The following is a 12,815-nucleotide window of genomic DNA, read 5'->3' as shown; positions in this document are numbered from 1 at the left end:
GCACCGCAACAACTCTGCAATTTGTGTCTAGCAGAACATTCTAGTTCCTCGAACTTGTGTTCAAGTTGTTGGAAGTGCCTATCGATTGAATTCGTTGCATTCATCCGGTAAGCTCCACAGAAAGAGAGTGGCCATCCCGAGAGCAGAGGAAGAAAAGACCACGCTTAGGATTTCGAGTTAAAGCTCTAGTTCGTGTCTTGCGTCGCGTATTGAGCCACGTATTTGCCAAATCAATAAAATTTCGAGACAGACCCATGAACCCCTGGACAGGATCCGTCCGTATCATGCTCCGCGAACGACACAGACATCGGTGCGTGCGTAAGCATTACATTGTGAATCCGTGTTCAAGAAACACACTCAAGTGGCATAAACCGTGACGATTGTTTTTGTCGCGGAGTATTTTGGTCGCCATTTTCCAACAGTTATTCTTTGGGGAAACTCGAAGTGAACGTCGTTAATGGCGAATACGTCAGGAGATAGAACATCCATTTAGTTGGAGTTGAAAATGTTTAAATGCTTCACTTGCGGATGATTAAAGGATTGTATTAGGAAACCTTTAGCTATTAGCTCATGCCAGACTGCATTTCAATAGAAGAAATGTGAGCTATGAAATGTGTAAAGGATCTAACCACAGCTAGGCCACAATCATTTCAACAATTCATCCATATTACACCGGAGCATTCGAAGAATTTAATTTTTCGGAAACCGTGCATCTCGTCCACTATTTTGGCGTTCAACACAATAAATACATTCCAAAACCAATCGGGCATACCGCTCAGCACGACGGTGGCTTATTAGCGAACGCATTTTGTCCCACATTGACTTCGACATAACATGGAATGCGTTACAGAAAAAGTAGCGACCGAAGGGAGGTGAAATTTTGCATCTGCAGCGCACATTGAACGACAAATTGTTCGCATACCTTTCGTGAATCTATTTAAACCGGCTCGAACTTGAAGGAACAGTGGAAGTGTAGAGACCTTAAACCACTAGTGTGTAGACATAGAAATTGATCCTGCTGTAGGATGATGATTTAAATAGAAATGTAAAATGGTAACTAAGTGAAGATCCGCTAGTAGCTCTCAGCTTGAATTGCTAGTAAGTCAAATTCGTCGTTAATATTATTATTAAATAGCTTATCTAACTGCCAACAAAGAAATTTGTGGCTTCTCTTCGTTATTCCCCATGTCAAATAATTACTAATAATGTTTTCGTTTATTGTGTTTAGATCACCGATTTCAGCAACTGAAATGTTTGCCTCCGAACAGCTATGAACGACCAACTGCCAACTCTTTTATCATAGTTTCCCCTTTTTTGATACACAAGCTGTTTCGATTTTGTTCATATTGCTCACTGGAATGCAAAACGAACAAAACCGCAAGCTGCGAATACAACGATCACCAAGCGAAGCTCGCCGTTGGTCACCAAAACTTTGCAAAAGTCCCACCTGCAGCGGTGGATCCCTTTGGTGGCCGATCGAAGGCGATGCATGGAGTTTCATTGATTGGTGTACGCCGCTGACCGGCTCATCAATGCCGGGGCTTGTTTTACTTCTGTTTGCCCGATCCCAGTGGGGTGGTTTTCCATTTTCCGTATCAAATGGACAGATTGTTCTTTAAGCCGCGGGTTTGCAGCACATGCCCGGCTGAGGTTTGCTACCGAAAACCCCCGTCGTAACCCGCCGTTTTATGATGGGCGTTTCACGGTGAGCACATAAAAACTGCTTGAGATCTAACGCCGGCAAAAAAAAGCTGCTGCCCGAAAGCTCATCGGCCGCCGTGGCGTGGCTGTTGTCGAATGCCACCCGATGTTGCGGTTACCAGCTGCGAGCGCTGTGACCGAGCACAAATGACCGTATCATATTCGAATTCCGAACCAAGGTTCTGGCAGTGTCATCAGGACGGGGTAGAATGCAACAGAAAAAAACGAACCCTCACTAAGGCTTAACCCCCACGAGCACGAGCCTGGCCGTGAACCCGGCTCGATGGAGGCGCATGGTGGAGCATTATTAAAATTTCATCGGAATCATGTGCTGAAAATGTTCATTACAATTTATGATTATTTTCCAATTCGCGCAAATAGAAAAGTGGATAGGTTTTCCACCAGGGGCACCGGTCGCCCGATGAATCTGCCCACCATCTAACTAAACCCTCGCCATGGACGGTTGGTTCTTCCGGCAAATGTGATGAATAATGAAACGAAAACAGACCAGACATCCGCCAACCCGGCCGGCGGGTGGGGTTGATTGGGCCGTACCAATGGCCGATCCGGAACCGATGCAGAACTCCGGAAAGCGGTTCAAAGGCAGAGGGCAACGCGAGCTTTTTATGAACGTTCGTTTCATTTCCAAACACGAGTGGCACGAGCCGAATAAGGGTGTCAATGTTGTCAGAAGGGATGGTAACGGAGCTTTTTTCGCTACGTTTTTAGATATTTCATTTCATTTTAAAATGTTTATTTGTACAGCAGCTGGCGAAAACAATGTGCAAACAGACGTTGATACAACATCGCAATCAGTCGATGAGGCGTGTGTTAATGTGCGGATAAATATAATATGTGAGGATCACTTTGCATCACAAAATGAGTGTAGATTTTGGGTGCGTTGTGTGAGTTTTATTAAACAAGAGTGCACCGGCTAGAAAACACAACGAATTTTTGCAAACTCGTCATTCTTCAATTAATTTTAACTAGTTATTTTTTTTTTAAGCTGTTTGTGAGTCTAATGATTATGTTCAGTTGCTTTATGCTTCATTTGCACGAAGCACGCCTGATGTAAAGAAGTTATGCTTCTGCATCAAGCTCCATCACTGTCGTGATGTGGCAACGTGGAAAGAGGGACATGCTCACGCAACTTACACCGATCGTTCAACGTAGAGGAATCGCTAATGCTCACCCCGACTTCGAACTCTGAACCGAGCTACTTCATTACGGGAAATTATCTCCTGTCGCCAGGATCGTTCGGTTCCGGCAGTTGCCGACCACCCAGGGCGCCTGCCATGGTTCCATTTTATAATTGACACGTTATGGCTCGAAACCACAGCCCTCCGTGAGTCCCCGGGCTCCCCTCGGGTAGCTACGACGCCGTTTGCCGATTGAACGTAATATATTGTCACATTATAATAACTATCAACGGTTGGAAAATTACAATACCGTCTGAAGTTCGCCATGGTAGTGTTTTGTAAAGCCACCGCAGAGTGTGGCCATGTTGCTGGAGTTAAAGTTAACAACTCACGTTGCGTTACGTACATTCAATCATTACGGATGTCCCTTAGGTACGCCGGTTGCCCCATTTTGCAGCGCATGATAAACGGCTTTCTCAACGAGTTTCCCACCGAATCCCGTCGTGCCGTTGGTCTAAACTAGAGTGAGTGAGAGTGAGAGAGAGAGAAGCGACGATAAAATTACCATTAATCGACCGATGGAGGCGCCTGGTGGCTCACGCCGAGCGAGGGGTACTCATTTTCCGAACAATCATCTCGGGCGAGGATCGATCCTTCGGGGGACTGACTTTCTGGTTTTCACGGCTGACGGCACAAATGCGAACTCGTCAACCCGTGCATACGCGCGCGCGTGTGTGTTTGTGGTTCGGTCCACTTTATATCCTGTTCCTCGGGCGGATGTTCGCTTGCGTTCGCGGCAGCCACAAGTATTACCATCATTTTCCACTTTATACCACAGCCCCGGCCGTCGGAGGCGGTGCGGAATAGGAAATTGCCAGTGGTGTGACCCAGGGGGCCATCGGCTTTCAGCCAGGCAGGACCCGGTACATCGCGCGGCGCCACCAACTTCCGGCGACATCTTTGGCCCAATACCGATCGACTGCCGGCTTCGGCGGGCTAATGGGCGAGCACTTACTAACGAGCCGGATTATTTCGCACTTAATAAATATAAATGACTCACGACCACCCGCTGTCGGCGGTTTTTTTTTGCCCGAAAGAGGCTCGGAACGGCACCAACAAGGATTGAAGAAAGGAACGGTGGCAAAAAGTCCGCCCCAGTCGGTGATGAACTTAAAAAGAGCTTTCGATCTTTTTTATCCACTATCTCGAGGGGACGCGCCCGAGTATCATACTGCGGTATATTTATGCGACGAACGTGACGATTTATGGTAAGGATCGAAAGAGCGAAATGCTCGCCCGCTTCCGGAGCGATAGATTTTGCCTCTGTCACTTACAGTCGGTCGCAGCGTTTGGAAGTTGCGGCCCCACACATCCCTTTAAATGCACGCGTAAAAAAATTGTGTTCCAGCTTCCTAACTAATTCGCGTGCCTTGAAGAGAAAGTGGGAAAAGTTATTATTATAACTGCCGACTGTTTCGTTCCCTGAATTTCTATTGTGAATGTCAAAAGAATCAATCTAACGCAATGATAGTCAGTTGATTTTTCAACACTTAAAGTTGTCTGTTCAAATATATGGGTTCCCTGTTCATCATTTGTCTATATTTCCGAGGACCCCACAATAATGGCCCATCAATTGCCATGTGAAATGTAAGTAAATGTTCGCCCCACATGGCAGCCATTAGCTCCTGAAAGTGCTTAAAAAGGGGTTTCGTCATTATTTAACACTTGGTTTTAGAGCTTTCGAACGCTAATCAGCTGGGACTTTTTAGGGTTTGAAACATTAAAATATTGCATTCAACACAATTTAACACCTTTGGTATCAACGGTCGTTGGATGGTAATCCATAGGTCATCGAGCACCTGGGAATTGCACACGCACGGAGCGATTGATCACCAGCTCGTCAATGGATTTATGTTTGAAAATGAAATCAATTGACCAACAATAGAACACAAAACCAACACGATAAACAATAAGATTCGACATTCGACAACAAACCATGTTCGAGATAAGGCGCGCTCGGTGGAGGAAATGCCACTGTTCTTCCACGATTCATAGCCGTTAAATTTATTAAGTCGTTAGAATAAGGAAATAGCATTAAAACTACGGACCAGTAGTGTAGAAAAATATGTGAAATTTTCCGTAATTCAGTCATGCAGGCTGTAAATATGTTAATTATTGCTTCGGGTTTGATCTCTTTACAATTTTCCACCGGAGAGCCCATTTTCCATTCGGTTGGCCATTCATCATCGTTTCATTTACGGTTGGCATTATTGACCCGTTCTGTATGCGTTGGAATTTATTAAAGCATGGATTCTCACTTAATGTTCCATTAACAGTGAAAGTATGTTGGCACATAAGCGCATTACACCCAATCATTGTGCGTTGGCAATTAGTTACGGCATTCTTCGCTTACCATTCTGCTCTGCCAAGGGGCAGCCGTTGTGCCGCCAATCAGCGAAGCATTTTCTACGAATTGTAAACTGTTTTACTGTTTGTCCCTGTTTAACTATGTTTATAATTCGAACAGTGAAACTTATCCAATCGTTTTGTAGTTTTAGCTACTCCACTGTTATCTCGATCGCCCAAACCCCGGAGGATCAAGATGTTCTTTTAGCGGGCATGCAGCCCAAGCGCCGGAGGCCAACCAAACGAAACTTTTGTGAAACAAACACAAAGCATAGTTTCGCCAAACACTGCACCGACGGAGCGAGAACATCGCTGATAAAGAACGCCCAGTTAGCAGGGTGCACTAACGCCGCTGCAGCCTTCGACAACCTACCGGAAGCGGAAGTTACAACTTTATTGCCACAGCGAAGTCCGAGTGTGTGGTAACGGGCGCAAAAGTTTGTCGAATGAAACTCCCTGATTTGCTCACACCTCTCCACCCTGCACCGTTTAATCCCAAGAACAAGAAAAAGCGTGTCATGCTCGTTTCACTATTGTTTCAGCGTGGAAAGGAGAGCATTCAATTGGGAAAACGGCAACTTGGAACACCCAGCAGCAAACTAGCATGGTTGCCGAGTGTTATCAAAGGAATATTTTCGAAACTGTTGTGAGGTTGTTTGAAATGCGATGAGCAATGCAGGGAATTGAAAGCTGATAACTTCGGTAATGGGCTCTCTCCGGAGAACGGCATTCAACGTGCAACATTATAGTTTAGCGAAAATATGCTGGGCAACCATCCAGCAAACCAGTGCACCGAGTTTGACGAGAAATGCACGAAAAGGCCACCGTGTGAGAAACCATGCTGAACCACAACGCTACACCGGCCACTTTTGCAAATTAAAAGGACCGCTACGCTCCTGAGCAGACACTAAAATTTAATGATTTTTGGCAAACAGATTTTTCAGGCAGTTCTCTAGGGGTTACCATCTTCCTCGCTCTATCGAAACAAAACAAAGTGTACGTAAAAATTGGGATCAAATTGTGTTTGATTGTCGATCAATAATGGATCGACCTGGATGGATCGATGATTCGTTAGTTTGCTTATTCATCGACAAACTAACAAACGGCAAATTAACTATCGACTTATTGGAGAATTAGAGAGTAAAAAACGTGTTTGATTTAGAAAATAAATTTTTTTTCTTCAGTTGACTCCATTTGCATTAAAACTTAGACTTAATCTTACTGTTTTGCCCTGCTCCGTAGCGTGGGCTTTTATTATGTCCTTGGCAGAATATCGTCAAATGGCTCATCATGTGATCGATTTAAACGTTGGTTTTACGATCACATCCGTTAACACTATTTTATGTTTACTTCTGAAAGGTTTTAGAGGATACTGTGTATTGAAAACTCTTAGCGATTAAAGTCAATTAGTTAACAACAAATGTACTAGCAAATATACATCAAAACAGATATGATATTCGTTCTTTCGTTCTTTCAGATAATGCTGATTTTAAATACATGTGGTGAATTTTAGAGGTATAAATATCATTAAGCTTTTGTTATATGAATAAGAACAATTGAATTGCAAAGCTGTATGGAAAACATTCATAATATTGACGCATACCTGACAGTGTCACCATCGTAAAAGTCTCGCAAATCTGCAAATGTACTCGGTGATTTGTCTAGTAACAAAATGGTATCATTTGCAGCCATTTTAATTTACACACTGCTCCCCGTTCTATTCATCCCATGTATATAAAATGGAAAATTGTCAGTTTCCAGTCACAGCACATCAAGCATTCGCTCGCGATCGGACCCCATTCGACAGGCTTTTCCTGATATGCCATTCGTTAGTGACCCCGAGATGACAGTCGTTACGTCGGACAATACAATTTAGTGACCGCCCGCCCCACTGCTAGTCCATTTATTGGGCACCACCACTCAACATCGACCAGTTCGACACAATAGTAACCCCTAACGATCGTTATAAAGTGATTGTAACCATGGAACGGTCGGTTCGAGCGAAATGCCACCCCCATCCCGGTGTTAATTGTAAATTTTCACTTCACAAACACTATTGTTGGGTGTTTCAAACGTTGCTGCACCTATCAATCTGAACGACAGTGCAACTGAAAGGTTGAAATAGCATTAAATGAAGCTCACCAATTTGTGACACTGTGACTTGCAAAACCCTCCCCAAAAAGGGGCCCTGCTTCTGGGCGAAAGGAGCGGAGGGGGGTTAAAGACCAAGCCGACCGGCCCTCGGCCCGCATTCCGCAACATCGGAAAATATGTCAATTTGAAATGTATTATGAATATTTTCATATCATTTCATGCGTATCGAAATTGTTTGCTCGCGTACGCGTGACGCGTTACGGTTGCAAGGGACCAAACCCGCGTCCCACAACCGACCACCCCCCAGGCTCGTCATCTGCCGGGGTCAGGACAACGGTCAGGATCACAGAAAAAAACGCATACAGCGCATGCTGCACTTTTGCCGCGGGAAGTGCATTCCCCAAAGCGATGGAGAGTTCGCTGGCCCCCCAAAGCGGGACATGTGTACGATGACACCACGCCGGATTCACCCACCACCCACCATGGCACCCCCGGGAATTGGGGACCACAAAACCGCAGAAGCCGTGTGTCAACGTGCGGTCCTGTGCCGCAGCAATGGCCGCTCTCTACAACAAAGCTAACACACAAACAGGAATCCAGCTACAAACACAAAAAAGAAGACGGAAAATCGTGCAAATACCCCAAGGCGTCGGATGTGTCCACGCAATGCTGCGGGGGAGGTGGGGGCGGGTGGCCGTAGTGCACATAATGCACACACCAAAACCGCAGTTTCGAGTTCCCAATGTGGAGATAATAATTCCCACCGCCCGTGCCCGTGTGTGCCCCATCAGGATGCGACCGAAACGGGACCAAATGTCCTGCTCGCCTGTCCCCGTGTGTGTGTGTGTATGCGTGCACTAGAATTCGGCCCGGTCCCGCAACACTGACCAGCGCCTTTGGTTTGTTGTTTTGGGTGAATTATGGGAATTTATTCAATTTTCATGAGTGAAAAAATATTTCCCAACAACCAGCAACGCCATCTCCCCGGGTGGGTCGGGACACATGTTCGGGCAAAGGGTGTTGTCGGCGGGAAGGGCTTTTGGGGCGGTGCTGGTCAAATTTAAATGACGACGTGTTTTTGGGAGAGGCATTAAATTCAAAACGGACGGTTGTAAACACGCGAGCGAAGAGCCGCCGGAGGGCACGCTATCGGTTCGCGGGGTTCTATTGGTTTGTCTATTTCCATTTTATTCCCTTCCGGGACATGTGTTACATTATTGAATATCCGCCGAAACGGCCCGGCGCACCGTGATGTGATGAAAGCCCGGCCTCTTGGGGCGTTGATTTATTTAATTAGTTGAACACATGCGTGCACCGGAAACGCTGCACGAACGACGCACTCGTCGGATCGTATTTTTGAACTTTTTCAATCGGGAAACGGATTCCGCCGATGCAGGGCAGTTGAATTTTACTGGCAAAAACACATCTTGCCATGACAGATATAAACCCTCTATGAGTATTGTAGAAATTTTTTTTTACGAGAACAGCACAAGAATGGAAGCGCTAACCAAGTTCAGCCATTCATGATAGCATTTGAATTAATAGCATTCTAAGGGTTGAAACATTTCTAAATTTTGTTGATAAGAGTTTATGAAATGAACCTGTGATTTCGTGCACCTTTTCTTAAAACTTAAGTTGTGCAATTTTAAAATAAAACCCAAGTAAACAAGAATTGGGATCCCGTAAAACTTAGATTCAAAAATTCTCAACGTTGGTTTCAAATGACTCTTTCGTGCGATACTAGCGCACCCTAGCGGTAAGTACGCAAAACACTGTTGTTGAATTTATTATAGTTGAGATCACCGCATGAGCAAATTTTATTCGCACTTAGTAAAAATAACACACGAATAAAAATTCGTCTACTCTTTTTCGCGGGCTAGTTCGATTTGCCCGCTTTGCGTCCAGTCGTCATGAACTCTTTCTCTCTGCTCTCTCGCTCTGCTCTTTCGCGTGCTCTCGCTGGCGCCCCCTATCTCTCGACGGTTGAACTAAACCACTGTCACTCTGTTCTGTTCTGTCACAGTTTGACAGTTCAGATCAGCTGTTTACAACGAAAACAAAACCACAACAAAACAAAGTGCACAAAACCGGACCTTAAACAATTTTCCTTCATTTTTCAGCTTCAGCCAGTGAAAAACGGAAAACCGGGCTGAGGGAACGGAGATGCTGAAACTGTTACTCACCCCAAACCGACCAAGCTGCTGCTGGCGTGGCGTGCTGAGGTAAAAACGGAATAAGCCGGACACCGACGGATTGCATAACCTCAACTAATCCACCAACTCTTGGCCGTTCCTGATCTCTCTTCCTTCGCGGGTTAGACCTGGTTCGCACAGCCCCAACCAGTCAGGTGCGCTGCTCCGAAGAACAATTCAAACCCTCAGTGATGGCCGATCGGCGTTCCTACAGAGGAGCACACGAGGTCGGCTCCCCATACATCAAACCGTGGCCAAAGGCGGACGTGCGGTGACCAAGCACCGCACGAAAGTGTTCCGGGTGTTGCTGGGGGGCAGTGCAATCTCTCTAACACTCGGATTGCAGTATCGGCGGTGGTTCGTTCACTGCGAAGCGAACCGACTCACTGGCCAACGGTACGGGTTTGACGACGAAGCGGCTCGCTTCGATTGGCGGAAGTTCTGGTCATACCTGAAACAGCACCTAGGGAAGCTCGTTGGAGCCATTCTGGTAGTATTTTTCCGCGAGTGGTACATAGTAGAATTGGTATCTAATTGTAGCATCTTCGTTTCTTTGCAGGCTGCTCTTGCTGTGGCGTACTTCAACATTCAAATCCCGAACCTGCTCGGAGTGGTTGTAAATAAGTTGGCTCGATACGCTGGTGATAGTCTCAAAGAGTACGTTTCGAGTGACCCTTCATTCGATGACGAATTCATGTCTCAACATTGTTCTCACGCTTTACCCTCAGCATCGATACGGCGGCCTTCTTTCGCGATCTGCGAGGACCGTCGTTGCAGCTGTTTGGCATGTACCTGGCACAGTCGGGCCTCACCTTTCTCTACATCCTGCTGCTGAGTCAGATCGGTGAGCAGATGGCGGCCAGCATTCGCCAGGATCTGTTCCGCCAGATCATTATCCAGGATCTGGAGTTTTTCGACCGCAATCGCACCGGAGAGCTAGTGAATCGACTTACGGCCGACGTACAGGATTTCAAGTCCAGCTTCAAGCAGTGTATTTCGCAGGGTCTGCGAAGCTTCGCCCAGCTCGTCGGTGGCGGTATATCCCTCTTTTGGATATCGCCCCAGTTGGCCAGCATAGCGCTCGTGTCGGTACCAGTTGCGGTGGGGTTGTTTTCGCTCCTCGGTCGCTCGTTGCGTCATTTGAGTAAAAGCTCACAAGCACAATCGGAACGTGCCACGGCAGTGAGCGAGGAAGCGCTGGCGAATATCCGCACGGTGCGGGCCAGTGCCAGCGAGCATGCCGAGGTGGAACTGTTCCGCGTGGAAACGCAAAAGTCGGCCATCCTGTCGCAGCAGCTCGGGGCAGGAATTGCGGTTTTTCAGGCGCTTAGCAACCTTTGCCTGAACGGGATGGTGCTAACAACGCTGCTGCTCGGCGGTCACTTTATGTCGGCGAACTCGATCAGTGCAGGCGATTTAATGGCGTTTCTGGTGGCCGCGCAGGGTGTGCAACGTTCGCTGGCGCAAGGGTCGATTCTGCTCGGATCGGTGATTCGCGGTATGACGGCCGGAGCACGTGTCTTTGAGTACTTGAGCCTCGAACCGAAGGTTGACCTGCGCCACGGCCTCATCATTCCCGACAGCACGCTGCGCGGGGAGGTGCGCTTCGAAGGTGTCCAGTTCGTGTATCCAACGCGCCCCAATCAGCGTGTGTTGAAAGACTTCAATCTGGTTCTACGACCCGGACAAACGGTCGCACTGGTCGGAGCTAGTGGGAGTGGTAAATCCACCGTGGCCTCGCTGCTAGAACGATTCTACGAACCGACGGCCGGAAGGATTACGATCGATGGCCACGAACTGAGCCACTTGGCCCCGAGTTGGCTTCGGGGCGAGCTGATAGGATTCATCGAACAGCAGCCGGTTCTGTTCGGTACGACAATCTACGAGAACATCAGATACGGCCGACCGAGCGCTACCAAAGAAGAGGTACTGCATGCGTCGAAATTGTCCCAATCGGACGAATTCGTGTGCCAACTACCGGATGGGTACGAAACGATGGTTGGTGAGCGGGGCATTCAGTTGAGTGGTGGCCAGCGGCAACGAATCGCGATCGCGAGAGCATTACTAAAGCAGCCTACGATTTTAATACTAGACGAAGCAACCAGTGCATTGGATGCGGCCAGCGAAGCGGTCGTCCAAAGTGCGCTCGATGCGGCAGTGCTTGATAGAACGACGCTCGTGATAGCGCACCGGTTGTCGACGATCCGGAATGCCGACGTAATTGTGGTGTTAGATCATGGCCGAATAGTCGAAGTTGGCAACCATGACAGTTTGATCAAGCTGCAAGGATACTATTTCGAGCTGATCAAGCAGCAGGAACGGCAGCAGCGCCAGGAGCAAGACTCTCGGGTCTACGGTTGACAGGAAATAGGTGGGAAGTATTTAGGAAATCAAATTGTTCAGACGAGGGATTGGGCATCGTACATTACAAGACTTATGCGGGACGTGCGCGAGCTGATCGAACCGTTAAAGACAGGCAAGCTAATAAAGCATTATTTTGCACCAAGGATTATTTATTGACGAACGACGCAATCGATTGGCAGTATGTCTGTTTTTATTGTATGAACGAATAAGGTTAAACCGGCGAATAAATGTAACTTTTCGGTTTTAGAAGAAAAAACCGAAGTGTAACGAGAGAGAATAGAGAAATATGAGAGAGGAAAGTTTAATATGGGAGAAAAACCAAAAAATCGGTTTGAAAATACCAATTTTCAGAACATTTTGAATGTTGGACAAAATAATGAAGAATGAAAGGAATTATATTTCGTTTGGAAGAAGGGGGATTTATTTTGAGTCAGAGTCGACATTTTACTCATATAATTACACATTAATTATATATTTCAACATTGCACTATACGTTATATTTACATTACAGCGTTTTTAAAGATTGGCCTCGCTGATAGAGCAGTCGGTAACGCTCGTCGCTGTCACCGCAGGTGGCCCTGGGTTCGAATCCCGGGATTCGGTTGTCACTCAACCGGCCATAGTTGTTTCGATTCACGCACGATACCCGGCCGTGACAAAAGGTATAGGTGGGTTGGATTGGCGTGGCGCGGGGCTAACGAAGAAGAAGAAGAATTTTACATATAATTTTTTTATACCTTTCCTAATTTCTATTTGTTGCCAACAGTTTTGTAAGGGAAACGAACGGTTGACGAGCGTTGCTAATAAACGAATAGTAAACCAATAATTATTTTGTCTGAATGAATCGTAAAATGTTATTACATATTTACATACATGTAAGAAAGGGAAAACTATGCTTCTCGTGCTTTATTCTCTCTTT

At 46.6% G+C, this 12,815-nt stretch overlaps 1 protein-coding gene across 1 annotated transcript; it reads left to right on the top strand.

Annotated features, from left to right (window-relative positions):
* Nucleotides 1-9,423: 9,423 nt before the first annotated feature.
* Nucleotides 9,424-12,111, top strand: LOC131207192 (mitochondrial potassium channel ATP-binding subunit). Its single transcript, XM_058199807.1, has 4 exons — nt 9,424-9,562; nt 9,659-10,022; nt 10,092-10,189; nt 10,261-12,111. The coding sequence occupies exons 1-4, from the start codon at nt 9,504-9,506 to the stop codon at nt 11,891-11,893; spliced, it is 2,154 nt and encodes a 717-aa protein (XP_058055790.1). The 5' UTR covers nt 9,424-9,503; the 3' UTR covers nt 11,894-12,111.
* The last annotated feature ends 704 nt before the right edge of the window (nt 12,112-12,815 follow it).

The sequence above is a fragment of the Anopheles bellator genome, chromosome 1, assembly GCF_943735745.2.
Source record: "Anopheles bellator chromosome 1, idAnoBellAS_SP24_06.2, whole genome shotgun sequence".
NCBI lineage: Eukaryota > Metazoa > Arthropoda > Insecta > Diptera > Culicidae > Anopheles > Anopheles bellator.
Note: the sequence above shows the minus strand (reverse complement) of the source record. Positions and strands in the feature narration are given on the sequence as shown.